This window comes from Pteropus alecto, unplaced genomic scaffold (assembly GCF_000325575.1).
Source record: "Pteropus alecto unplaced genomic scaffold, ASM32557v1 scaffold66, whole genome shotgun sequence".
Lineage (NCBI taxonomy): Eukaryota > Metazoa > Chordata > Mammalia > Chiroptera > Pteropodidae > Pteropus > Pteropus alecto.
Genome location: NW_006438869.1, coordinates 959841 through 987745, shown reverse-complemented (window position 1 = coordinate 987745; position 27905 = coordinate 959841). Strand labels below are relative to the sequence as shown.

General features: G+C 48.5%; 3 protein-coding genes across 5 annotated transcripts in view; 2 read left to right on the top strand and 1 right to left on the bottom strand.

The window, feature by feature from the left end:
* Window positions 1–8113, top strand: part of CMBL (carboxymethylenebutenolidase homolog) — a 14242-nt gene extending 6129 nt beyond the window's left edge. The window contains exons 2-6 of the mRNA XM_006915863.3: window positions 523–756; window positions 3539–3646; window positions 4415–4557; window positions 6621–6712; window positions 7398–8113. Coding sequence (XP_006915925.1) covers window positions 542–756; window positions 3539–3646; window positions 4415–4557; window positions 6621–6712; window positions 7398–7577 — 738 coding nt within the window. The 5' untranslated portion in view covers window positions 523–541 and the 3' untranslated portion in view covers window positions 7578–8113. The remainder of the gene's footprint in view (window positions 1–522; window positions 757–3538; window positions 3647–4414; window positions 4558–6620; window positions 6713–7397) is intronic.
* A 3616-nt stretch (window positions 8114–11729) lies between these two features.
* CCT5 (chaperonin containing TCP1 subunit 5) lies at window positions 11730–27781 on the bottom strand. Its single transcript, XM_006915862.2, has 11 exons — window positions 27292–27781; window positions 24341–24401; window positions 20736–20900; window positions 19553–19751; window positions 17669–17861; window positions 17440–17589; window positions 15392–15511; window positions 14591–14776; window positions 13886–14023; window positions 13198–13378; window positions 11730–12083 (listed from the first exon to the last, which is right to left on the bottom strand). The coding sequence occupies exons 1-11, from the start codon at window positions 27394–27396 to the stop codon at window positions 11956–11958; spliced, it is 1626 nt and encodes a 541-aa protein (XP_006915924.1). The 5' UTR covers window positions 27397–27781; the 3' UTR covers window positions 11730–11955.
* FAM173B (family with sequence similarity 173 member B) overlaps window positions 27705–27905 on the top strand; it is a 15075-nt gene continuing 14874 nt past the window's right edge. For all 3 annotated transcript variants that reach the window (XM_006915866.3, XM_015592465.2, XM_015592464.2), the window contains exon 1: window positions 27705–27837. In XM_006915866.3, the coding sequence (XP_006915928.2) occupies window positions 27816–27837 (22 nt within the window). In that variant the 5' untranslated portion in view covers window positions 27705–27815. The remainder of the gene's footprint in view (window positions 27838–27905) is intronic.

The following is a 27905-nucleotide window of genomic DNA, read 5'->3' as shown; positions in this document are numbered from 1 at the left end:
CTTCCTTCCTTCCTTCCTTCCTTCCTTCTTCCTGTTGTTTATCTCCCCCATGAAATACGAACCTGCGAGGGCTCCAACATCGCGTGGGAAGGTCTGAGCTACAAATCCGTGTCATGGGGTCCCAAGGCCTCGCTGTCCCCCCAGCACCCTCAGGGCCGGCTGAGCCAGGCCTCGGGCCTTGGTCCCATGTGGGCCCACTCGGCACCTGCTTGCGCCATCCTGGCTTCGGTTTCTGCTCCGGGTCTGGCCCAGGCGTTGCTCCTTTTTCTCTGTGCGTTGTGCTGTCGTCTTTGTTTTTATTTGTCTCCCGCATTCACGCTGGCGTTTCCAGCGTTTGCGATGGGACTGGAGTCTTGGCCCCAATCTGCGGCGTTGCCAAAACCAGAAGTCATCACTGATTTCTTGCACTAGGAGTAAAGTTAAAATGAATTTTTTTCCTGTAATCTTGATTTTAGTTACTTACTGTTTATAATTTCTGGATTTGCACCATTCAGAACATAAGGCATGTTTCTCTCTCTGTAGCCTGACTTAAATCCCTACCATGGCTAACGAAGCTAATCCTTGTCCGTGTGACATTGGCCATAAGATGGAGTATGGAGGGATGGGGTGTGAAGTTCAAGTGGAGCACATCAAGGCTTATGTCACCAGATCCCCCGTCAACACGGGCAAAGCCGTGATCGTCATTCAAGATGTATTCGGCTGGCAACTGCCCAATACTAGATATATGGCTGACATGATTGCAGGAAATGGCTACACGTAAGTATGACATTCTGTTCCTTCATTTAAATTTATGTACATTTCTGTGATCTATATTTCGTCCCTTCAGGGAAAACGAAAACAAAACCCAAAAAACCCTGACCGTATTCTAATTTACATTACCTACTTCCTTCTCTCTCTAGGGGGCGGGTAAATGGGAAATGTCATATGAAATGTAAACACCCACCAGCAGGTGTCCAATGAAAGCTACCTGCTTCCAACCCAATCCCTGCGCATCTTATTGTGGGGCCCTGCCCGGACACCGCTGTGGGACACCATGGGCAGACCTCTCCAGTCTGAAAGGGACCCATTATTTGGTCCTTGAAGCATCTGGGCCTTGAGTCAGATTTCACAGGCGGGGCGCCCGCAGTTGTCCTGGGCCCCACACAACACCCCCTGGCCCTGTCCGAGTTACACCGGATTCCAGAACTGGCACCCTGACACCTTGCTCATCTCCCAAAGGTTATGCCTTTGTCAGACTGCTGGCCATGGCCACCTCTGGCGGGCGAATGCTGTCACCTGGTGTTGGTAACAGCTTCAGTGAAGCACGGAGGGGAGGAGGAACCGTTCAGAGAGTGTAAAATCCAGCCGGCCCTGAGTGTGGAGCATCCCGATTCCCCTGGATTTCCTCTAGAGAGAAGCTAGAAACCGCAGGGTAGCCTACCTTGTTTTCCCACCCGATTTAAAGGAAGCGGACCCTCCGCCCTGCGACGCAAATTTAGTGTTGACCAAAGAGGAATTTCACTAGATTTTTCACTTTTCTAGGCCTCTCAATTTCTTCTCGAAGAGGAGGCAACTTAATTTCCCCGGGGGCAAGGACAGGAATTAAAATGACAGCAACCCTGATTGCCTTCTGGCTTAGCCAGACCCTGCCTAGGGGCGTTACGGGGCAGTTGACCTCCATCCTCCCAAAGACCCCTCCAGGGTGGGACTGTCATTGTTCCCATTTTGTCAATTAGGAAGCCAGGGCATGAGGACAGAGGTGCAGTTGCCCCAGGTCATCCTGCCACAACTTGCTCAGTCAATGGGACTGCAGGTGGCATCTATTTTATTTCGGGTTCTGTAGCTGGAGGCGGATCATAAACAATGAGTAAAGGGGCCTGTTTACCGAGCCGCTTGCCCTCAAACAATCCCTGGAGGTCGGGCAGTGCCTGGCGCAGGCTCTATTTGCCAGCTCCAGAGGAGGAGCTGGAAGTGGTTAAATGGCTCGTCAAGGTTACAGGGCAGACAGGCCAGTCCTGGGACTTGAACTTAGATTTTTCTGACCCAGATTATACCCCTGCAGGAGGAGCTGTGTTCCCTTGTCCACAGTGATGCCTGCACAGAAGGCCACCTAGGGCTGCAGAGCAGGCCACCCCCAAATGTGCCACTTGGGCACGTGGATTGTTTTGAGCTGAAGGCACTCAAACCCCAGCAGGTTCAAGAAAAACTTTTACCTCTCCCTTAATTACGTAAAAGAATTTAGATAAGGAGAGCTACTACCAGAGATAATTTTTATCTGAATGGCCTATCTCTGCTGCAGGACAAACATCTAATTACCAGATATCTGCTCTTACAGCCCTTTGACTTAAATCTCCTTCCCTTTGAAGCCCCAGATCCCTAGCCAGTGTCTTAGCTCAGGATGGCTTATAAGCCTTCATTACCGGACTGCCTCTGGGTCTAATGCATATTTTTATGGGACTCCGCTATGTATGAAGTTATTGACATAGGAAACGTCCAAACCCATAGAGAATTTGTATGAATTTATTTGAGCCAAACTGACGACATATGCCAGGGAACAAGACCTCAAATGCTCCTGAGAATAACAGTTTCGCAGCCTCTTTATGGGACTGGAATGAAGGAGGGAACGTAAGGGAGACGGCACGGCCGTGGGAGAGAGCGCGGCGGGGCCTGGATGACAGGTGGTTAGTTAAGGTCCTGGGCTCTCTCGAAGACGGCTGCAGTTTGTTTGAAAGGTGTGTTAACCTAGATGCGTAAAACCAGTGGGCAGGGCTTGCTTAGACGAAGACAAACCTCTCACTAAAGAAGCCAGAGGCCCGGGTGCCACCGAACACACGACCCGCCCAGGCAGGGGTCACGGTCCCACCACCCTGCCGGCTTACTTTCCACAGAACCCCTTTTCTCACGCACACAGTTAAATTCGTTTTTCTCCTGTTCGTCTGTCTTACGGCAGTTTAATTACTTGTCCAGCCGAAGAACCTAGAAAGGAAGGAGGGAAATTTTTTCCTCCCCATACGCTGGACGGGGATGGGGGGCGCTGGCTGGTTTCCGTCTCTGGCCCCTTCCAGAGCCTGCGTTAGGTCACACCGTCCGGGCAGGAAGTCATGCCCCATCGGCACGCTGAGCGGAGACTGGGGAAAATTGTTTAGTCATGGTGACTGGACGTGCTAAGCAGGTGTGTATGTGACCTGAGGCTAATGTGCAAGGCCGGCTGAGAGGTGTGACTCCTGCGGGTGGGTGTTGGAAAGGCCTTGTAGCCGCCCTGCTCCAGGCCTTGGCTGCCAGATCCCCTTATCTTGGGTATGATACCTCCTGGGGTCTGTGCACTGCCCGATGCCATGTCATTCCAGACGGGCTGGGCTAGAAGCGCGCTGCCGAAGGCCCTGCCCCTTCCATTGTGAAATCCGAGATGGCCTGGCTGGGTGCCAGTTGGCCTCCTGGTCACGACTTCTCTTTTCCTGTGGTGAGAATCGCCAACGTAACAAGTTTACTAACGAATGTAAGCAAATACCGAGTCCCAAAAGCCACGGAATTAAGATCGCCAAATGTCCCTATTTTACAGAACCATCGTTCCGGACTTCTTTGTAGGGCAAGAGCCATGGCACCCCTCTGCGGACTTTTCCACCTTCCCTGAGTGGCTGAAAACAAGAAATGCCAGAAAGATCGATAAGTAAGTTATCGGCCCCCGGGCAGAGCAGAGTCTGGAGGCAGAGGCGGGCCTGGCTCCCCTGTTCAGATGCCCACCCTCCCTCCGTGGAGGACGTGCATGGCCGCGGCCCTCCAATTAAGCACATTACTTCTACTTGAAAACGTCCTCCAAGTTGTTCCAAACCACCAATTTGCAAATGAACCATTTGGGAGACAAGGGCCACAGTCCTCTGTCCCCTCTTGGCTTAAATAGTCCTGGTGGCTTTCCAAATCTCGCTCCCTCTTTGGGCAGGGGTGGAGACGAGAGACGCAGAGTGGGGTGTTAGGCAGGGGAATGCATGTGCCAAGTCAGAGTTTGGGGAGCGGCCCAGCTGCAGCTGGTGCCTGTCGAGAGGAGAGAGACGCGACAGGGCAGCTCGGGGGGGCACAGATCTCGGGGTCAGGCCTTAGAGCTGTGCTGCGGCCTTTGGCCTTTATCTTGAGGCTGTGAAAGTCTGTCGCTCGGCTTCCAGTTGGGAAATGAGCTGGTTATTGGAAAGGAACCGGGCTGCAGCCCTGTCAGGTGGTTGGAGGAGGCTGGGCTTGGCAGGGAGACCTGCTAGGAGTAGAGTCACTCATCACTTGGGCTGGAGGTGGTGAGACAGAGCTCCGAAAGTAAGACTCTCAGAACCTCAAGGAACAGCTGCTGACACAGCCGTGTGACCATCAGCACAGCACTCTGCCCGGCATCCCTTCCCAGGGCCTCGCAAAATACCTCTTGATTCTTAAGTAACTTTTCTTCCTGTTCTAGAGAGGTCGATGCAGTCTTGAAGTATCTGAAAGAACAGTGTCACGCCCAGAACATTGGTGTCGTGGGATTCTGCTGGGGCGGAATTGCTGTCCATCACTTGATGATGCAATACCCGGAATTCAGGGCAGGGGTGGCTCTCTATGGTAAATCCGCCTTGTACAAATTTACGCAGTGAAAACAGGAGGTGGGTGACAATAACCACGAGCCTCTTTCCCGGCTAAAGGTCCCAGATGCAAGACAAAACCCAGTTGTCATGAAACTGGCTTTAAAACTCTGGAAGTAGAGGCGGAGGTTTGTAATGCAGTAACCAGAGGATGTCACTGGGAGTGAGGAGACCTGGGTCCCGACGGTGTGCCTTTAGGAAAGTCACCTAACCTGACCTGACGTCTCAGTTTCGTCTCTTAGGATGAAGGGATTAACATTTCTTTCTGTGATAATGGTTAATTCTCAGAAATACTTTTAAAAACAACATCTATGAAAAGATTTTTTTTCCCCCAAGATACAAGTTATTCTGGACTGCACAAGTGCAGACAGACACAGACATGCACTATAAACAAGGGAAGAAAAAAGGAAAATCCACTGTAAAATGTAAATAGCAACATAAACATTTCAGCCAAACCAAACTTAAGGGATCATAGCGCTGCTGAGGACATTATTATACCTGTGTGTAGAAACGGCATACCGACTTCATGCTGTAGGAACATTCTGACCATAAAAATGTAAACAAAACAAAATGAGACAAGGAAATTCGGCTTTCTTTCATAATGTATATATCATAGTTACACTGATGATTCTTATTTGGCTTAGTGGTTACTCACGGTGATATTTTTGCCTACTTTTAGCATTTTAAGAACACTCTAAATATTTACTTACGCAAAAGGAATAAATTGCCAGGTGCCACAGGGCACAGCTGAGGCTGACGGTGGCTGGCACACGCGGTCCCTTTGCGTGAATTAGCGAAAGGCGCTCCTGCGCGCACGGCTCTCCCGCGCCCCCTTCTGGCCGCTGTTGTGCAGTGCATGAGCTGCACAGCGTGGCGCGACCGAGGCCCGGGGCCACCAAATCGCTGTCCAGAGGGGCGTTAACAGAGTGAGGCAGGGAGCGCGGCCCTCTCCGGTGGCTCCCTGCCTCCTAGAGGGGAGTTACAGGAGAGTGGAGATCCTCCTGGTTACTTAGCTTTTCGTGCTGCCAACGGGAAATGGGGGGTGGGGGGAAGCCACCCATCGTTTTCTCCTTCCTACTAGGACTTGGCCAAATTTGAGTCAGGCTCCTCTGAGTAGGCTCTGACTTTGGGCTCTGCCCTTGGCCCACTGGGTCCGTTTAGTGAGGCTCCCCCACCTTTCACGTCTGATCAAATGCCTTGGCGACCCTCGGCATCTTATCACCCTGCCTGCCTTTAGCAAGAATCCCGTCATCTGGCCAGAATCCCCCGGACCCCAATGTTTCCACTGACCTCCGCCCTGCTTCCTGGCCATAAATCCCCACTGTCCTTGTATTCTGGTTGAGCCGGCTCTCCTTACTATGCAACCCCTTCGCCGAGGTCCCTCTTGAATAGAATCTTCCTTTGTCTTCACCAAGTCTCAGAATAGTCTTCCTTTAACACTATTATCTTAAAATGGCATTCTATTGCAAGACTGCTACTTAGTTTCCTATGGGAGTGGGCACACCCAAGGCAGAGCATGCTTCGGACTAAATGATCTCTACAATTCCGAAACGAAGGACAGAAGCCAGCGTTTATGCTTGGCCTGTAGGACCAGGTGCTGCGTCCAGGGACTTCATGCTTGTGGTCGTGTCCGAGCACAAGTGTCCTGTTCAATGGCCGCTCCGCCTAATGAATGAACCCACCCGGCGCACTCGAGTCAGAGCCTGGGGCTTGTGAAGACCGTGGAAGATTCCTAGAACGGTGGTGGTCACCCGTCACCACCTCTCGGTAAAGGAAGGCATGGCACAAGCATTTTTAAAGTTGCTCCTGTGTCTTTACATGACGAGCACCTGGTCGGGTTGAACCCCATGATTTAAAGGCCTCATTCCTGCCGAATGAAGTGATGGGGAAGGTCCAGCTAGATCAGTGTCTCTGGGGGACTAATTTGATAGGCCAGCCTACTTCTGTGGATTTGCTGAATAGCTGGAACCCCCAAAGCACCCACGTAGGTTTCCGTGGCACGGGTGTGGGAATCACAGCTCAGCGCCCGACCCCTCTCTGCAGGCCTCATCAGGGATTCCGAAGACGTCCACTGTTTGAAGAACCCCACGCTGTTCATTTTCGCTGAAAACGATCCCGTGATCCCTCTCGAGCAGGTACGTTGGCATCTTCCTCTTCACATTTAGGTTTGATAACACGATTTGACGTTTGTGGGAAAACATATTAAACGGCTCATTTGTTGCTCCAAATATTTTTCAACATTAAGTTTTTAAAGTGGGTTTCATTGGGGATGTAGAGTGGGATGGGTAACCCCCCACGAATGCTCTGGGTGGGGCCTGGTTACCGGGAAGGGGCCCCGCTTCCCCGTCCGCCCACATGTGACCCGGTTAATCACGAGGTCTTTGTCCTTACAGACACCGTGCATTAAATCCAGGACATAAAGAAAAAGCAGAAGAAATGATCATTTTTATTCATAGCCAATACATTCTATTAATACGAGTTTCAAATAACTTATACTTGAACATATTGAATTTCAAGCATACAATATTCAATATATCCAATATATTGAATACATTAGTTATTAAATATTATATAGAATATATTATATAACATAGTCTATTAATGCAATTCAAATAATGTATGTTGTGTCATTTTTATATTGCTCTGAATCCTCTCCTTTGCCAGAGGTAAGAACTGTGTTAGTGACAACATTAAAAGTAAAAACTTCATTAGCTATGGGACTTGTTAATGCACTGATGTTGAGTCTCTTCTACGAGAGAATGGGAAATGTCGCTAGAGGGTCCAAAACCACGTCATCATGAAAACCTTTGCATATTCCAGGTCTCTTTGCTAACCCAGAAGTTGAAAGAACACTGCAAAGTGGAATATCAAATTAAAACATTTTCTGGGCAAACTCATGGATTTGTGCATCGAAAGAGAGAAGACTGTTCACCTGAAGACAAGCCCTATATTGAAGAGGCGAGAAGGAATTTACTCGAGTGGCTGAACAAGTACGTCTAGCAGAGGCCACGGGCAAACTTTCTCAGTGGCTTTCATCTAGAAATTTGCTTTGAAATACTTAGATCATTTTATTTCATTTTCACTTGCTATAAAATAAACCAGAGAATCCTGAAATTCAGTGAGAAATGTAAATGTATGAAATACTTAAATTTTACCATGTACGTAAATAAAACTTTTAAAAATGAGTCATGACTTGATGAATTTGAATTTGAATGACAGTAATATTCTAACGCTTAGGGAATCCTGGGGCTGTTCAGGGACCAGCTGACAGCTCAGGTGTGGCCTTCCTTGTATTTGACTACATTCTGTAAAATGACTAACGTTGTAAAGCCATGGAAACATACACTGTAAACTCAAGTAGATTAAAAGCCCAACTTAGATATTTGTCATAATACAGATGAATCTCACATTCATATATTGCATTGAGTGATTAAAATAGGGTTCTATTGACCTAATTATGTCAACGTAGTAAACTTACTTTGTTTTTGAACTTGTGACTTTCTAAAAGCTAATAAACGATGGATAGTTACCACCCAGCTGTCTCCTAGGCGGTCATTTTCTAAACACCGGCCTTTTGGGTCCCGCATCAGCCTCTCCTGCTGTCTCCTGTTGACTTTTCCTTAATCCTGCTCTTCCACGGGACAGCCCTGTAGTTGGTCTTCCTGGGTTCTGAGAATTTTGCTTGGGAACACACCGGGCTGGGACCGGTTCTGTCCCTCCTGCTGGATCTCCCCAGGGTCCGCGGACACCGGAGGAGCTGCTTTTCTTCCCAGGTGCCCAGCCTGGGCCTTGGGACTTTGCTTGGGTCCTGGGCTGGGGGTGGGACTTTTGCCTCAGGGGGCCATGGCCAACGTGGGGCCAGGCGGCAGTCCTGGAGCTCTGGGAGGGAAACGTGTGGGCACATGGGGAGCGGAGCGGGAAGGGGCCCAGGGCCTCAGGAAGCCATGCCCATCGCTTCTCAGCCTCTGCTGGGTGGGCCTGCGGGGTCCCCCGGCTGCCAACTGGAGCTTCCCGTGAGCGCAGCAGGAGTGATGGATGGGTCCTTTCGGAGAGGGAGCAAGGGAGCAATGGCGTGGCCTGACCTCAGCCCCGGGAGTGGAGAGGACGGATTCCACAGCAGCTGGACAGGGAACTTAGAGCTGACGCAGGGTGGAATACTGGAGGAGCAGCAGAACCGCGGAGGAGTTTGGTTTTGGTCCTGCCTGGAATATCGGCTTTTCTTGGGCTGCAGGTAACAGGAATCCTGAACTAGCAGTGACTAAGTGTAACAGTGACGTCTACCCCACCACACCCCGACACGTGTCCGGGCGGCTCAGGGCGACTGATGGCGGCTCAGTCAGGTGTCCACCATCCTGGGCCCTCCTGGTGAGTATGGTCCTGGGCCTTGGCCTCACGGAACACCAGCCACAGCAGGGTTTTCCCTGGACCCATTTTTGTTAGGGAGGAAGCCCTTCCCCAGACACCCTCCAGCTGCTTCCCCCTATGTGCTGTGAATGAGCATCAGTTGAAGTCGGGGATGGACCATGGCCAGGACAGGGTGCAGTGAGGAGGCGCATGGAGGTCTGGTGTGGGGGGGTGGGGTGGTGCAGCAGAAGCTGCCACCACGTGGACCTATAGACTGGGAAGCCATCGGGTGGGCACGGGGCAGGAGACAGGGCGTAGTAGTACAAGGATGGAGCATGGGAGGCTCGACGGGCAGTGTCCAGGTCCCACCACAGAGCTGTGATTCGGGCAAGGCCTAAATTCTCCATTTTCCTCAATGTAAAATCTATAAAACGAGGAAGGCGTTACTTTGCAGGGTTGGTGGGGGGACAGTCTCCTGTAGAAAGTGCCTTGTGCTGGGGTCGTGGTGGGGAGTGAGCCGGGCTGTTTCTGAAGGTGTCAGCCTTACTGCGGGCAGGAGGACTGGTCATGGAGGACACAGGAGCTTCCGAAAGGGGAGGAAAATCTCTCCCCTTCACTCTCCCCGAGCCTGAGCACTGTCTGCTGGGACCTCGATCTTGCGGCCCCAGAACCATGAGAAGTAAACGTCTGTTGTCCCAGCCACTCAGTCTGCTGTTGTCATTACAGGAGCCGGAACTAAGGCAGCTGCTCCACTGAAGTGACAGGCTGTGTGCACGTTTCAGGAAACGTCTGTCATACATATGAGTATCTGGTTCGCCAGTCATTCTTGAAAGAAGTGATGTGTCCCACAAGGGGCAGTTCAGCTGAGACCACAGGTTACGTGAAGAGTGTTATCACGCTCACTTTGTCACAGAATACTGAGGGCTGTGTAGTCGATCTAATGACTCATTTGCGCTGCTTGGTCAAGGCCATCCTCCTATGAAAGTGGTTTTAAAGTGTGTGGTGAAGAACCTACTAGTACAGTTTGGTGCCTCTGCCTGGATTCACGCTAAGATGAAGGCGGTTCACCCCTCACAGTGCAAAAGCAAATAAGCTCAGTATGAAAACACTTTCGACCTCATGGCCCCTTGAAGGGGCCTGGTGGTCCGAGGCGTCTGTGGATCACACTTTGAAAAGCGCTGTTGATACTTGTACGAAACATTATGACAGCACTTAGGACACGTACTTGTGAGTGGTTCCTTAGAAGGGCCAGGCCATTTAACAAACATCAAATAAACCCAGCCAGCCTAAGAACTGGGAACCAACAGAAAACGCTGGGTCCTGTGTGGGAATTTGGCCTCAGGGTCAAGTGTCTTCAGTTCTTCTTGCCACCCATCGGGAGATGGCAATCAACTCAAGGTCAAGGGTGTTAAACTTGACAGGTAATTTGGAGCTTGAAGATTAAAAAGGTTATTATTCTGAAAAGGTGCTTTTAACGAAACAAAATCAACGCCTTGTGAAACATCTCTACAGGTTTTCCTGTCCACAGGCCATGTATTTCCTTCTCGCAGCCACGAAATGCTCCAGGAGCGTTTGTGACATTGTGTGGAAGGGAAAGGTGGTGTGGTGGCTCTTCCCGCACAACTGTGAACCCCTTGAGGAAACGCTGGCCCAAAGCAAGCTGAAGGTTCTCCGCAGGCGAGAATCGGTCCTGCCACTTAGCTACGCAGGTCTGCCTGAATGTGCCTCTCATCTCCGAGCAGACGCGACCTGACGCTGCGTCGAGTGCAGGAGCGTCAATGACAGCAGTGCCACTTCCCAACCATTCTGTGCTGAAACATCCACTCGCTCGTGTGTTCAGGTTTTAAGCTTTCAACACTCAACCGTCTAGTTCCATAAACACACTAAAATGAGGAAGAATGGTCTTAGCACGTATTCCTAAATCCACAGTACGCCTGCTTAGCGGAAGCACCGAGGTATCGACGTAGAGACCAGCCAGTGACCAGGCTCGCAGGTGACCTGAAACCATCACTTAGGAGGAACCAGCTCCCTAATCCCAGGAAGCCTGACTAGCGTAACAGCAAATCCTCTACTCCTGGTGGCACCTAAGTGAACTTTATTACGTAAATCTCTACAAGAAACATTCTTTTGGAAAACCTGGAGACGCACATATGAGCACACAGGCAAAACAGCAGCGGGGTGGGGGTGGGGACTCTGGACGCCTGGGTCTGACCTGGCCCTTCCACCTGCCAGCCACCCCGACAGGGCAGTCGCAAGGCCTTCCCTCCCACTCGATCCATTTCTCTCGTATTTCCTACAATTCACTTCAGCCTCCACTTCCTGTCAATTCTGTTAAGAAAACCTCAACTGGGTTCTGAACGGCCCTTCTCGGCCTCTGCAGGTGCTGTAGGAAGGAGTCTGCTAACCCGGCCTTCTCCAACTCGAGCTGGCCGGCATTCAGGGGGGCCCAGGGCCAGAGGGAACAGGGGTCACGTGAAAACTGACCTTTCAACGCTGGTCTCGTTAGCCCTGTGATATACTATGCTGGAACAACATAATACCGCTTGAGACAGCCCATAATTCTATGACAAAAACTGACCCACGACAGGTCTCTGTAATTAAAGGACCCACCCACGTAGGTGCAACGATTAGACACATTTAATAGGATCAAGCGCACATTCCTCTCAATGTTATAAATCTTTAAGAACAAACTCATTGTTTAAGCTGTTAAGAGCTCCTAAAGCTTATTAAAAAAAAATGAAAAACTGTACCCCTTTCAAAGACAGCATTTCATTACAGTGAATGTTCTTTAAAGACAGGAGATAAAGATGGTTTAAAGAGATCCCTTTAATGTAACAAATACAAAAGCTTGTGAGCAGCTTCCCTGCAATTACATGTCTTTCAACAAGTGAAACTATGGTACTAGATAACTATTTTTAGTACAGCATCTACAGTGTCTGGAAAAGAACGTAATAAATAACTGCAGATGCGTCACAAGACAGCCATTTATTTAACCACAGCGCTGAAACATACTACCACAATTTAGTTTTTTCCTCTATTCTTCGGATTCCCCAGGCTTACGGATATCATCGATCTTCAGAATCATTCTAACCATTTGTGTTGCAAGAGAGATTTGCTGCTTTTTGCCAATCAAGGTCTCTATGACGTGCTGTTGCTTCATATCTGAAAAATAGAAATAAACTCATTATCCTAAAACAGAACATACGTTTACTATCAGTAACTGGCTCTGATTCAAGGAATCACAGTAACACTCAGGAATTACAAATTTGGAAGCCACGAGTCCCACTTAACATTTTCAGAAAAATAACATTTCATTAAAGACATTTTTAAGGACATTCCAGAACGTGAACCTGGTTATTAGCAGGGAATGGTTGGGGGGCGGGGGCAGTGATAGGGGAGGCACATCTCTCTTTAGCCACAAGCTACAAGGCTGTGTGACTAGACTAGCTAAAAGGTGAAACCTTCCAGCGATACCTCTCTCCATATTGTGTAATTTAGTAAAAACCCAACATAAGCGTAATCTGACTACCTGAAGTCTAAGATAATTCCAAGAGATACCTAAAAATGGTAAATTTTAGCACAACGAGGCAAATGAGTTAAAAAAATTTAAATATCTGTCTGACAAGAGTTGCTGATGTTACTAACATCCTTGGGCTTTGACCACTAGGAGCAGAACCTTCTACACGTCTAAGGAAAACGAACTGTCTGATTCTGTGGCAGGATGGACTCCGGAGCCCCAGACACGGCCTGGGCAGTCCAGACGCCACCGGGACCTCCGCTTCCACAAGCTGATGCGACACCACCTTTCAGCAGGTGCACTAGTCACGTGGCTACAGAAGTCACGGTACATCACATTTATCAAACACCCCTAATTCATGGGATGTGAGCACAGAACAAGCTGTGAACTAAACATCAGTCTCATCAGGGCTGTTTTATATGAGACTCAGAACCCACTTTGACAGACATCTGTGTAAAAACGGCAAGACGAGAATTGTTTTCTAAACCCTGAGGCTGGAGAATGGAAGCCACCTTTGCTGTCAATACCACACTGTAGTTCAGTTATTAAATTCAGTTTTATGTTGCCAGGACTAGCAGTCTAACCAACTCCTCAGGCAATCAAACCACTCTGAAATTCAGGACCCGAACCTCGGGTGTGCTCGAGTACTCAGAAAGACGCCGATCACCTCACAGCGAGCCCCACGCCCACACAGCACGCAGGATGCAGTCACCCAGTCCAAGCCAGACCGCAGCCCTCGCCGTCACAGCAGCTACTCACCGTTCGTGCCCTTGTGCAAGCAGTCGATCCCAAGAGCGGGGTTCATCTCCTTCACTTGTCTGGCTCGGACCTCGGTCATCGTCTGGATGGGGTTCATGCCGCTGTTCTCAGAAAGGGCCATGGGGATGACCTCCAGGGCGTCGGCAAACGCGCGCATGGCGTACTGCTCCAGGGTCGGGCACTGGAGGGCACAGGGCCACGGTAAGCTCGGCAAGGGAACCCAGCGGCGACTTGGAGAGTTAAATCGCACACTCTGGGTGGGATGCTAGCTCAGGAGAATTCTAAACACAGTGGTTATTGTTAAACTACTAGAATATTAAAACCTCACTACAGAATAAGGCTGGAGAAGGTATGCATGTAAGAAATCTGAAAACAGATCGGCTCTTACTGATTTGTTTGTATTATAATGCTTAACTATGAATTTCAAATGACATCAACTTTAAAGATTTACATAAAATAATTGTCGAGGCTGGAATGACTGAAAAAACTTGAGTGACACTAGTTTATAGTAAGCTGCACTTGAAAACACGGGCATGAGAAGTGACTGGACTGAACACCTGCTACGGGACACTCCTGCTGACTGTCCCCTCTGCTCTGAGTCTAGCACGGGGCTCGTTTGCAGCACGCGGCCTTCCACACTGGACAGTCCAGAAGGTCCCAGTCCTCCCAGTCTCTACATGCCTTTTACCTTATCTGCAGCTTCGCTAACTGCCAAAGCACACGAGATTTCAGCGGCGCCTCCGCCATACACCACACGGTTATCACGAATGAGGTTCCGGATGACGCACAGAGCGTCATGAAGCGATCGCTTTGCCTCCTCGATGATCTACGGAGAACAGTTTTTATTAAATTAATGCAATCACCATTTACTCATTTTAGAGACAAATACCTAGCATGTCTGGTTTAACCTGAGTGCTTCTTAAAAAGCATTCCCACCTTCCCCCCATTCAAAACCACCTTGGTTAAAACAAATGGAGTGTGCCAGAACACACTATCCAACGGCTTCTACGTTTATTCCGCCTATTCGCCCTATAACGTCGTTGGGGTAAAAAAAATGGACAGAGGCAGCCAGTGCCTCATTCCAGGACACGCAACCCAGCAAGGGGATCAAACAAAACGAAGCTGACAAAGAACACCCTCCCCTGCAGTCACCATGACGCACGGAGAACGGAGGGTCGTCCGCGTTCCCTACTCTACGTGGAGAACCGAAAACGCAGACACGTGTAGAAGTGAAAACAGAACGTGGTCCTTGGTAATTCTGTACCACGATACGTCGTTTCTTTGACGAGGACCTGTTTTACTTACAGCAAATGTGTCTCAATGACATGTAACACGGGAAAAGCCAAAACGTACCAAAATTAGAAAAAAAGTAGGACAAAAACAGAATTCTCACCATCTTATTTCCTCCTCTGATGAAAATGGTTACAGCTCTGGAGTTCTTGCACTGCTCGATGACCAGCATTTTGTCCTTAGTTGTCCCAAACGCGATCTCCTTCACGAGCCCGGCAAAGCCCAGCTTCTCGGCTGTGAGCTCGGAGAACCGCGGGACGATGCGCCCTCCCGTCGCGATGGCTATCAGCTAGTGGAGGGGGCGGGGATGACGTGAACAACGAACTCTCAAAATCGAACCACATGTGTGCGCTAAGCTCAATCTACGAGTGTACTAGAAATGCTGCCTCACTTGGCCCCAACATTTTCAAGTTCAACCCCAAATGCATCATTTAATGGACAAGGCTCTGAAGAGCCAGGCAGGTATCTTGGTCTGGCTGTGGTGCTGCCCAGCTGTCACCTTCCGCATGTCCCCATAGCTCTCAACCTCATCTCTCACCTGTGCCTCTGAACCTGAGCTCTGTGCAGCTATCCCTCTGCACGCCGGGCCGCTCACCACAAGGTCACGTGTGTCTGGGTACAGACCACGTTCTGGGATGGCACTTGGTATTTGGCTGACAAGTGAGTAAAACTACCTCAGAGCCAAGGAGAGGCCAAGTGAGATGACATACGGAAAGCATGCCACAGAACCCCAGAAATATACATCAGTTATTAAAACACTGAAAAAGACTCCAGCACGTCCCTCCCCCAGCTCACCCTGCAGTCTGACCGCGGAGTGCAGGCGCAATCTGCTCACTTAGCATGCACAATCGAAGCAGCTCCGAGACACAAACGCATTGTAAGCTCTTCACGTGGAGCTTCCTACCTCGATTTCAGGCCCTCCGACCCAACGGACTGCAGGCAAGTCATTCTGAAGAAGCAAATGATTTGCTTCATCATCGAAGCCCCACTGACAAATAGCCAGGTTAGCACCAGTTTCTTTAATCTGGGGGAAAAATATGCCATCATCTTGTTAATAAAAAGTAAGTATTCTTTGTGCTAATGTTCAAACAAAGTGAGATGCGTAGCTGGGTAAGGGGGGGGTTCATGAAATTAAAGCAATAAAGCGGAAAAGGAAAGATCCAACTGCAGACCCCCTACCACATTCTCATCAACGAACATGTATCAATGTGAACACCTTGTTTTTAAACTGTGTTTTAAAAACCAGTAATTCATCCCGAACTGGTATACTGAAGCAAAACAAGAGTCCCCAAAGCTGAGTACCCCTGCCAGCCTCCCGGGAAGCAAGGGTGACAGCTCTGCCTTATCACAGATACCCACAAAGCAGTTTCATTCATCCACGTGTTATCCACGTGTGTTTTAACAAACGTCTCATGATACATATTTCTCTGCAATTTGTTTTTTTTCACTTGAGTGGACTGTCCTCTGTGGACCAACAGACCAACGAAGGTGGTACCACTTCTCACAGGAGCTCCCTGTCGCCCCTTACAAATGGCTGACTCATCCCAAGGCAGGAGCAGTGGTCAGAACCAATGTCCACCCCTTCCCCTTGGTGATCACCTGTGATACCTGTGCCAGGCCCCACAGCCACTTGTTTTCACCTGAGCCCCTCAGGTCAACCGCCACACCTGGCTCTCCAGCTCTCCACCGTTCCCCAGCTCCCCGGACCTCAGTCTACTGGCGAGCCCCCTCTCTGCAGTGCTTCCATTACACGCTTGCCGTGACCACACCTGGCTGTCCGCTGTACGCCTGCTCAAATGCTTTTCCTCCCATGTGCTCCAAACAGGAGAGGTCCTTCTTGCTCCTCACAGCCACCTCCAATGTTCCCCGTTGGGTCCTCCCTCTCATTCCTTCAAATGCTGGCAACTAGCCCACCGCTCCTCTTACTGTTCCCAGCAACCTCCGTGTCTGTCAACACAACCCGCCTGCTGCCTCAGCCTCAGTTCCCATCGCTTTTCCTCTAGGGCGCCTGGGCCAGCACTCCCGGGGCCGCCCAGCGCGCTCCATCCCTCAGCCCAACTGTTCCCCGCACCTGCCCTCGGCCTGTCTCAGGGCCTTTGGACACGCCGCCCACCCCGCCTGGCAAACTCCTCGCCAGATGTGCTGCTCTCACTCTGCTTAGCTCTCTGCCCATGTCACCTCCTCAGACAGCCCGGCCCCGTCTCCACTCATCCTGCGCCTCGAAAGCAAGAGCTCTGCTTTGCCCACTGCTGCGCTGCGGGGCCCGTAACTGGGCCTGACACAAAGCGGGTGAAGAACCGGACCACGAAGGAGCAAGTGGACTCAGCGACTCCCCTGGAAACAGCGAACTAGCCTCCAGTCTGCCGGCCACGCACCTAACGCCCACGTTTATGCGCCCTTCACTGCTCTGGTGCTTCAAGTTCCCACGGAGAGTCCTGAGGGGAACTGCTACAGCAGACACACGCACCGTGAAGGACAGCGGGGGCAGGAGGGGAGGTGTTGATAAAGTAGCACTCTGCCTCGCACGAGCGGAGAATCCCCCGTGTGGGGTTACCATGATGGTGCCCAGTAACTCCTTTGTCTGAGGGTTACATTTACAGGTCTCAAGTATGGGGTAAGCCACGTTAATACTGTCCAACCCTGCATCTTACTGGCTTAGACACAGCCAGGGGAGCAAGTGCTGTAACATCAAAGGCACAGCTAGAGATAACTGAGCCCACGCTTTCAGGTCCCCAAACATATTTTAAGATAAAAATCAACAGTTTTTCCCCACTTTAGCCGTTTCTGTGCAATTTGATTTATTCTCACTGTGAATGCTTAGCACTTCTATAACCTGAAAGAGAAGAGAGCCAGTGTGTACTGTTGCTATGATACTTGTAGCCACGTGAAGTAGCATGGCCACCCCCCGCCTCCCTGGGAGGGGAGCGTCACTAAGAGCTGCAGAAGACCCACCTGCTGAATCATCTCCTCGAACTTCTCCTTCTCGTATTTCTGAAGGGCTTTAAAGTCTTCCACTGAGGTCACATCCAGCTTATGCTTCGTCTTTGGTTTCGGTGGCTCAAACGGACAAGTGAGAATTGCGATCTTAGCATCTTTCACTTCCTGGGGGAAAAACAGAAACATTTGAACGGACGACTCGAGGGTTCAAAAAAGTCTGAAGCCGTGCAAGGCAACAACTTACTTTTGGCATCTGTGGGTGACTGAAATCCTTGTCCACGATCACGCCCTTGATGAGTTTAGTGTCCTCCAACCTCCCGCCCACTTTGCCTTCTACTTTGATGAGCTCGAAGTCGACGTCTCTGCGCTGCATGTCGGCCACGGTGAGAACGGCGTCCACGGCAATCTCGGCCATTTGCCGGTGACAGCTGTTAACCCTGATGAAAACACACCAACCCAACGTTCACATTCTTTTAACGATTACCGCGACCAGAGCAGAACACACACGTAAGGGGGTGACTCAAAGACATTTCATAAAACTACTGACGTTCGGAGTCCCTAGAGAAGAATACCACCAAACCTGCACTCTCAAGTCCGGGGCACTGATTTTCACCCTGTGATCCATGGACAGCCAGCCAGAAACTTGGATGGAAAAAATCCTCACATCTCATATTCACTAATTCTAATTGAAATTTACTATTTCATTCCATAAGAACATATGTATACAAGAGACCACTCAAGTATGGCAAAAACAAAAATTTTTTTCCAAGATCCTCCTACTTTTAAAGAACATTATTAATATTTCAGAAGTTGAAGACAGAATGGTAAAGTTAGGAAATCACCCAGGAAAAGCCGATCTCATCTAAATGAGCTGTAGCACCTACTGAGAGGTGAAAGGACTTGATGTGGCACCCCACTTGTACAGGAATTCCGACTATGACATCAGTTACAGATGGGGGATGTTATCTTTTTTGAAAGCTTTGAAAAATCTGTATAGACTGCTCAATAAATTTACTTTTGATTCCAGAAAAATGACGAGGGGAATCCAGTACTTGAAATAGTGTCTGAAATTTTACACCACCTAGAAAAGATAACCTTGAAACTAAAAATGTTCTTAGTGTCTTAAGAAGGTGATTTATAATATTTTGCTTTATGCTGAATAATTTAAACATTAGCACATCAATTTAAGCATTCTCTGTAGTAAACACCTATCCAAACTTGGGTTTTATAGACTTGCGAATATAGCGGGCTTAACCTATAAGGCAATTTTAAAATTTGTGCATTTCAAGTAAGGGTAATGCCTTGCAGTCACCCTTGCCCAGGAACTAGTGTCCGCTCTTGCACTGTGCTACAGTCAATGTCTCCCCCAGGGGCAGAGGCAACAGAGGGAGACATTCCTGTTGCAGTTCCCCTGACCTCTCGTGTTGAGACGAGACTTCCTTTTGTTTAAACCAACACACAAAAATTTAAGAATTTCTTTTATCTAGTTTTTAAAAAAGTGTAATAAAGCACTATATACTGAAATTCTATGCTATGTTATAGCAAGAATCTATGAATCTTTAAATCTTCAAAATAAACTGAGGCTGCTGAGTCGCCAGGGGCAAGAACTGTCCTGCATCCCCAAGAGTTGGCAGCAGGCCTGGTAAATAAGGTGTTATGTAAATGCTGAAAACACCCAACTTCAAAACCACCTCTCCTTAATTAACAAATTTCTGAACCAGTAACTTGCATGTTGAATGAATGAAAATTAGAACTCCCACCCAAGTGGCATCCTAGCAAAAAATGATTAAAAAGTGTTATGAAAATTAACAAATTCTCTAAGTAAGACTTTTCAGCTGATCTGTAACAAAGCTCATCTTGCTAAATTAAAGAACTATGTATTTTACAGGTTATTGTTGAGATTTAATAGCAAAGCCTGACATTCAGCTTTCAACTGAAACACAGGATGCACATGTCTACACCTACATTAAAAACAAAGTGAAACCAGACCAACAGAAACAGAAAGAAACTCATCAAATCGACATGAAGCCACTGAGGTCATTTCCTGTTTGTTGCCTTTACGAAAAACAAGCAAACAAACTTTGCTGCCTCTATAAATGCTAACTGTAACGCTGTATTGAAAACGTACACTTTGGAGCCCAGTGTGGTTTTTGCAGTCTGAATCAGGGGCTCGGTGTCTCGTGTGTCAACGAGGACAATGTCGCTGATCTTGTCCAGGTGCTCGACAGCAATGCGGGCGGCCTGCTCGTAGCCATCGGCTATCCTGATGGGGTGAATGCCGCGGTCCAGCAACTGCTCGGCTTCTTCCAACAAGGCACCAGCCAGGACTGCAGACAAGACAGCACAACTGGCTCAGGGAAACGCCAAGCCCGGTATTACCGTCACGGATCAGAAGGTGCCCCGAACGTGTGAAGGTTCTGGCGTTAAGAGGGAAGCATCTTAGGGGCGGAGGCCATGTGATCTATTTTTAAACAAGGAGCCTCTTGTTTAGGTTCTAACCACTCTCAGTGACTGCAAAAATATACTAAAGAATATAACGTAAAACCATTTTTATATCATATTTCCTGGGCTAGAAATTTCTATTCTGTGAAATTCATGCTGGTGATAAAAATGTGTTATTTATCCTCCCAGCCCCCCGTCTCGCCTCGCCTTAGCACACACAGAACAGTACTTGGCACCCAGTAAAGACTCTCTGAATACACGAATTCCAGTTTCATATGCAGAAAATAATAGTAAAGAGAGTCGTTTCATTCTTCCCCAACGTTTTGAACATTTCAAAACTTAAGCAGAAATGCAAGAACAGTAAAATGAACACTATATACTTATTGGCACACTCCTTTCCTGTTCGGCTACTGGAGAATTCGTGCAGAAACCACGGCTCGTCACCACTACTTGGGCATACAGCTCCTAAGAACGAGGGCATCGCCGACGTTGGCAATGTACCTGTCACTCGGGAAACTTAATACTGACAGAAGACTACACTCTGTGATTCATGATCCACGAATTCCCTCAACTGTCCCAAACATCGCTAACAGCTTTAAAAAAACCTGGCATTTGATCAAGTTTTGCTCATTGAAAAAGTCATCATTTGTCTTCAGCACTTTTCATCTAACCCCCACACCACTCCTGTTCCTTCACGACGCAGTTTTGAAGGGTCTGGGCCACCTGTCTTGTAGTGTGTCCTTCAACATGGATTTGTCCAACTGTCTCCTCAGAATCTGAGTCAAGGTAAACACTCACAGCAGGTATGTGAACTCTGTGATTTCAAATAACACATCTTAGACGAGAAAGAGAGTTCTGCCTTTTCTTACCAACCACTCCTGTGGTTCCATCTCCAATTTCGTCATCCTGTGATTTGGACAGTTCGACCATCAGCTTGGCAATCTGATGATCAACATCCATCATGCTCAAAATGGTGGCACCATCATTAGTTACAGTCACATCGCCATCCTTATCCACCATCATTTTATCAAGCCCTAAAAAGACAGCAATGTTTAGTTTAGAATGGCTCTGAACAAGAACACTAGCAATCTATACTAAAGTCCATAAAGTTAGAACTCTTGACCGAGTTCCTAAGAATGTCATAAATATTCAATATATACAAAGGAACAACTGCATGAAAACATTTTTAGGCTGGCTAATACAAAATGAGACACTAGAAACAAATCTAAAATGGCTAGAATCAGAGAAATGGCAGAAAAATTATGGAGCATCGTTAAATGTAACCGATCACAAAAGATGACAGCTATGACTGGCACTCCCACAGGGGTGCTTCCACATCGTGGGCATGTGGCGATGCAGCACCAGGGACCCCACACTGCACGCGTGGCAGTGGCCCAGGTAAACCACTGCTGCCTTTTCTCATTCCTTAAAAAAAAAATATCTTTCGTTTTACATTGAAATATGAGATAGTGCTGAAAAATGAGACTCCAAGATTGAAAAGTACTCAAACAATTACTGGGGAAAAGCAAAGAACAAACACGAATAGAACTGTTGCCAGCGACACAACTAGACCAAAGCGAAAAGAACAGTACGATGCTGCACGACACGTGCAACTGGAACACAGAACATAAGCAGCATGGACCAAGGCAACGTATAGCAAAGCAAGAAACGGAGCATCGCAACATAAAACGGGCTGGAACGCGGCACTTCCAGCCGCGCTCTGCTCTGGAAATGACAAGCTCTGCAGAAACAGAGTGGCTTTAACACTGAAGCAAGATGTGGCACAGGCAGTGAGAGCTACAATGCAAGGTCTGACCGAAGAGTATCCATCAGATTTCTATGGAAACCCGTGAACACGACCATCCTTCAAATCTATAATCCAACCAGAGGCTAAAGAAGATGAAATCGAAAGCTTTTATGCAAGTATCCAAGAAGCTGATCATATACCATAACGAGACATGCTGATAATTATAGGTGATTGGAATCTGAAAGTAGAAATAAAGCAGGAGCAAATATTGTCAGAAAATTCGGACCGGGGTCAAAAATGAAGCAGAAGATAGGCTAGTAGATTTCTGCCAGGTCAACTTGTCCATTTCAAGCACGTACTTCAAGCAACTGAACAGGCGACTGTCCACATGGACACTACCGGAAGGTCAACAGAGAAATCACATAGACTATGTACTTGGAAGCAAGAGACGAGAAGGCTGCATTCTCTCTGCCAAAACAAGATCAGGAGCAGATAGCAACATTAAAGCTGAAGAACAGCATTAAAAGAACTGTGCCAAAATAATGTAAATTATTTCTGATGCATTTAAAGTCCACATGAAAACAGATCTGCACTGCTGAATTTAACTGACCAAGAGCCAGAAGAACTGTGGACCAAAACTAGAATGTTATTAGGAAAGAATGTGAAAAGACGATGCCGGAAGTAAAAAAGGAAAGAAAAATTGAGATGCGTGACACAAAAAACACTAAAAATTGTTAGAGACGGGAGACAGGCAAAAGGTAACAGAAGCAGGGTTAGATTTCTGAACATGGGTTTCAATGATAATCTCATGATAGAGAACTATTACAATAGCCAACGTAAGATGATAGAGAAGAAGAAAAGCAAGTGATCGCCATCAGAAGATTCAAGAAATAAACGGGAAATTCAAACCTAGATAAGGAATGAACAGCCAACAAGGAAGCACGTTATTTAACTAGAAGGAAATAAAGAAAAGGTGGAAACAGTATACTGAAACTCTATTAAGAGAAAAAGATGACGGATACCCTGATGATGACTCCTATGAGGAAGAGCCTGTAATTCTAGAAAATGCAGTGAAAGCTGCCCTGAAAGTGTTGAGAAGAAATAAATCACCGAGGGTAGATGGGATACCGACAGAATTACTTCAAGCCAGAGACTGAATCTGTCAACATCCTAACAAGAACATGTCAACAAAGATGGAAAACAGAGCAACGGCTTACAGCCTGGAAACGTTCGGTGTACGCCCCAGTCTTCAAGAGGGTAGATGCCCGGGAGTGCAGGAACCGGAGGACCACTGCCCGGATTTCCCATGCAAGCAAAGTGATGCTCAAAGTGATGCAGCCAAGGCTTCTGCCTTATATGGAGCAAGAGATGCCGGATGTTCAGGCTGGATTCAGAAAAGAGACACACTCACACCTAACTGCGAGCATCCTCTGGATACTGGAGCGCTCCAAAGAGTTTGAGAACGGTCATCTGTTTTACAGACTACAGTAAAGTCTTTCCATGGATCAAGAAAAGCCATGGGTTGCTCTGAAAAGTACTGGGTGTGCCTCAGCACTCGACTGTCCCAACACGTGACCTGTGTTGTGGACAGGAAGCCGCTGTCAGGACAGCCTGTGGACAGACAGAATGGTTTCCTGTGGGAAAAGGTGTCAGACCAGAGTGCATTTTATCTCTCTCCGTTTAATCTGTACGCAGAACATATCATATGAAACACTGGGCCAGACTCAGGGAGGAGGCGTGAAAACTGGTGAATAACTTAGGATATGCAGATGGCACCATCCTACTGGCAGAAAGTAGCTTTGAAATGACTTCTGATGAGAGTGAAAGGACGTGCCAAAGCGGACAGACAAAATCGTGGCTACAGAAGAAATACACAACTTTACCATCGACAAGGGAGGCACTGAAACTGTTGAAGATCTGACCTACCTTGATTCAGCCATCAATTCGAATGGAGGCCGCAGCCAAGAAATCAAGAGAGGGCTGAGCCTCGGAGGGGCAGCGATGGAAGATTAGGAAAGATCGAGAGCAAAGACGTGTCGCTAGAGACCGAGGCCGAGATCACCCACACCCTCGGGTCGCTAGTTACTGTGTACAGATGCGGAAGCTGGGCAGGGAAGAAGGCTGACAGGGAAAAATGGAATCATGTGAAATATGGCGTTGGGGGAGAGCTGTGTGGATGCCCCGGTCTGCCAATAAGGTAGCAAGTGGGTCGTGGAGCAAATTAAGCCTGAGACATCGCTGGAGGCAAAAATGACCAAACTGCAGCTGTCCCGCTTCGGGCTCATCGTGAGAGGGCAGGGGTCTTTGGAAAAGACAAGAATGCTGGGAAAACAAGACAGTAGGACGAAGGAAGACCAGATATGAGGTGGATCGACTCCGTGAGAGAAGCCGCGGGCCTGAGTCTGCAGGAGCTGAGCAGGGCTGGTGGGGACAGGACTCTGTGGACGTCACTCATTACTGGGCTCACCGGGAGCTGGAGCCAACTCAATGGCATGTAACATACACGTGATTTGGAAAATGCTAATGTTAAATGAAAAAAATCTGGCCTAAAGTTGTATACCTATCAGGACTACAACCATGTTTAGAACCTGGAGCACACCAGAAGTCTGGCTGTATTAGCGGGGTAGAATGCCCCCTCCATTTCTCAACTTTCTGTAAAGAGGTCATATTGACTAGCTTACAAATTAACACTTGTTAGAACGAACACTCACAACGTTAGTCTCTTACCATTTGGTCCAAGCGATGTTCTCATCGTATTCGCTACAGCCTTTGCTGCCATTATATGAGACTAAATGAGACAGAAAAAGCAAATATTCTAGTTACATATAATTTTAATAGTTCAAAGCATACCGCTGATAATTATAGAAATCACCTGTGACAGTTTCCATCCTCTAGAAGGGTCTACATTTAAGAGGCAACAGACAGGTCCGTATCTAAGTGTGGCAACACTTACTTATACAAACAATTCTTATGAAAGAACCAGAATCGAGTACTTTGTTTGCTCATTTAATCCCGAATGCATTTACAAGGCAGACTCTCCTACTGGCCTGTCTGTAGACAGTCTGACCCAACAGGTCCTGCAAGACCACTGTGCAATGCTAGCTTCGCATGCAGAGTCCAGCTGTAAACACACCTGGAACCACTGCACACTGGTTTACCGCAGAAACACTCTGCTTTTCAATTTCAATGGTCCAGCCAATACATAACTCATACACGAAGAGTCACCTTTGCTTGTCATTTGCCAAGGGTGTCCAACATTCCAAGTAATGGAAGCTTGAAAGCACCTATTTGTTGCCACACATAATCAGGCCTATTTTCCTCCAAATGTGTCTTCTTGCCTTACTTTCTATGCTTGCCATCACAACCTAACCCAGATCCACAGCACCCCGGAGAAATCCAGGGTCCCTCATCTCACCTCCGATCCTTCTGATCCCTCCTGCATCCAACTAAGCCATTGATTTCTCTCAAACGTGTCACTTACCAGTCCCCAAACCTTGAACAACGCCCCAGGGCCTCAACATGCAAGTCTAACAGCTTTAGCTTCCCTTCAAAGCCCTCTACGACCTGAGATCCAGCGCCCTCCCACTGAAGATGGGCCATGCCTGCCCCTGAACACGTCCGCTGACCCCAGAACTGCAGACGCAAAGAAGGGCCTCTCTTTGCCCATCAAAAACCTTAACTCTCAAAGCAGTTCAAATGCATATGTTCTGTAGGGCTTTCCCTGGTCACTCTGTCTGGCAGGTAACAAGACACAAAGTTCAACAGATCTGTGAAAAGGCTACAATCCTTAAAATACATTTTGACCAATATGTTTGTACAATGGAATTTTTAAAGGATAAATATCACAGGGAAGTGGTTCCTAAGGCAGGGGTGACTGTTTCCCCAGGAATCACTTGGCAATGCCTGGAGACAGTCTTGGTTGTCGAAACCGGGCAGGGGGCTATAACTGGCAGTGGGTGGAGGCCAGGGATGCTGCTCCATGTCTTAGATTGGACAGTTTCCCTGCTCCCAAATGCTAACAGTGCCAAGGCTGAGAACCTGGGTCCAGACCACTGGCTTTGGAGTCAGACAGGTGAGCTTCAATCATGGCCTTGTTCTTCACTAGCTCTGTGACCTTTTAATTAATTACTCTCGGCCAGGTTTCCAATTCTGTATAATTAATACCTGTCTCAGAGTGTGATGACTACGTGAAATAATGCACACAGTTAACACAGTGGTCGATGCAAAATTATCTGTATCTATTTTACTGTTATACTGGGTACGTGTGAAATGTCACTTTCCCTGCTGGTCCCTTTAAGTAAGAAATGGAACTGCATAGATAATACTAGTGGCCTGAGTACCTCCCGCAGATCAAACATGCGGGCACTCCTCGTTACCCTATTTAATTCTCATTTTCTCGGCCTGACAAAGGTGTATTACCCCCGCTGAGAAAGGAGCTTCAGAGAGGTGTGTAACTTGTCCCAAGTCAAACAGTCCATGCAAGAACTAGACTGTTTAAGTAAAATCCCAAGACACTTAGTGAACAGGGACACCTCAGCCTGGTGACGAGATCTGCATGTTGACGTCGTGGATCTATTTCAGTTTATAACAAACCTAAAGAAGTCAGTGTCCTCTCTCAGCTTCCTTCCTCTGAACTTTCGGCTAATGTCTGTGTTCGAGTCCTGTCCTTACCTGGACTCCTGCAGTGGTGAGTTAACTCTGGTCTTCATTCCCTTCAGCTCATCCCAAGCCCTACTTCCTAAGGTACAGTCCCACTTAAGTCTTGACTCTGCTCAAAACCCCCTCAATGGTTCCGCTCCTTCCCAGAGAATAAGTCTTGAGTGTGGGGCATTCGAGGACTTCCATCCTTGGAAGCTGGTGTAATCTAAGACCCTGCTCCATTAAAAGGGGTCTGCGTTCTCACCCTACAACGTGCCATGCCATTTCCTGCCCAGCTCTTTGCTTTTGCTGTTCCCTCGTCCTAGAGAGCCAGCTAGCTCTCTCCCCTTCAGAACATGACTCCATTCCTGATCTAGAGCCAGTCCCGGTCAAAGGACACCCTCCAACTATTACCTGCATCCTCTCCAATAACTGACTGGTGATTCTGGTCACACGCTGCCTTGTATTTGGGTTACTGCTGTCCCATTTCTCACTGTTACGGTATTTCCTTCCCTAAGAGTCTACACTTAAAATTTTTACGACGCTGCAGCATCCAGGAAAACGCCCTGCATAAAAAGTACTCAAAAATGCAATACTTTGTATATGATTAAGTCTTTAGGGGGTGACAAAGAAAACGAACCAACGGTCTTTTAGGGCTGTCTCAGATACACTTAATGAAGATTAAGCAGCAGTCTTTAACGTCCAGGCGACCTGAGAATGCTTTCTCTGCCTCTTACTGGCGAAAACACGCTGGACGGTAAGACTGCTAGGCTGGAGGAACGAACCAAGATGTGAGATAAAACTGCCCCACCAACTCTGGAGGGCTCGCGGCTCCCCCTAACCCCCACGCTGGGGCTGAGGGCTCGTATGCTAGCCTCCCCCGAGCTCAGGAGCGGGGCGCGGGTCTGCACCCCACAGGCGCTCCCCCGGCCTTTCCCGGGAGCACATGGCAGAACCACGCCTAGGCTTGCGCAGGCGCAGAGCCGCTGCGTTCGGCCCCTTCCCCTCGTTCCACCGCCAGGGCGTCCCAGTCCCGTTACCTTGAGGGCTTCGAGTCCCATAAGACGGGATTTACGGTCCTGATCCTTGATGATGAGGAAAGGCCGCCCATACTCATCGAAGGCAAGAGTCCCCACGGACGCCATGGTGTAGGAGCAGGGCTTACTGTCCGGCAGCTGGCGGACACCACTCCGGAACCGAGAGCGCACCTTCCGCTCGCGGGAGGGCTCAACGGCCTGCGCGTGCGCAGTCCAAGCTGCGTGAGATTTATTTTGCGCCTGAGACTAGTTTAACGCCAGACAGTACTTTCTGGAATCAGCGGTCTTCGGAAGCTTCTACCATCCAGGAAGCTGTGGGGGGAAGTTTGAAGTCACGGACTGGAACTTTAGAACTCACAAGTCAAGGGGAGATCGAATTTGGTCACTTATCGAAGGTATACAATTGAGTTTCTGGACGGTGGAACTGATTTACTTAGAGCATTATGTTCTCCCTCTTTCCTACGCCGACTTCGAGAAGATGGTAGAACCCACTTCCGGATCCGCCTACCTCTGCCGGAAGTCTCGCGATGGCGGGAGGAGGAGGAGGAGGTGAGGCGGGCGGGAATGGCGCGCTCCCTGAGCGCTGGCCTGGGCACGGGCGGGCCCTGGGGCTCGCG

What these genes read in the sequence shown, in the direction of transcription:
- CCT5 (XM_006915862.2), bottom strand. Translation starts at nt 27,396, where the DNA reads ATGGCGTCCGTGGGGACTCTTGCCTTCGATGAGTATGGGCGGCCTTTC. An exon ending in ACCACACTGGGCTCCAAAGT is followed by an intron (nt 17,862 to 19,552) that starts GTACGTTTTCAA and finishes TGTTTTCATCAG; the next exon opens with GGTTAACAGCTGTCACCGGC. An exon ending in TCGGAGGGCCTGAAATCGAG is followed by an intron (nt 14,777 to 15,391) that starts GTAGGAAGCTCC and finishes CCCCTCCACTAG; the next exon opens with CTGATAGCCATCGCGACGGG.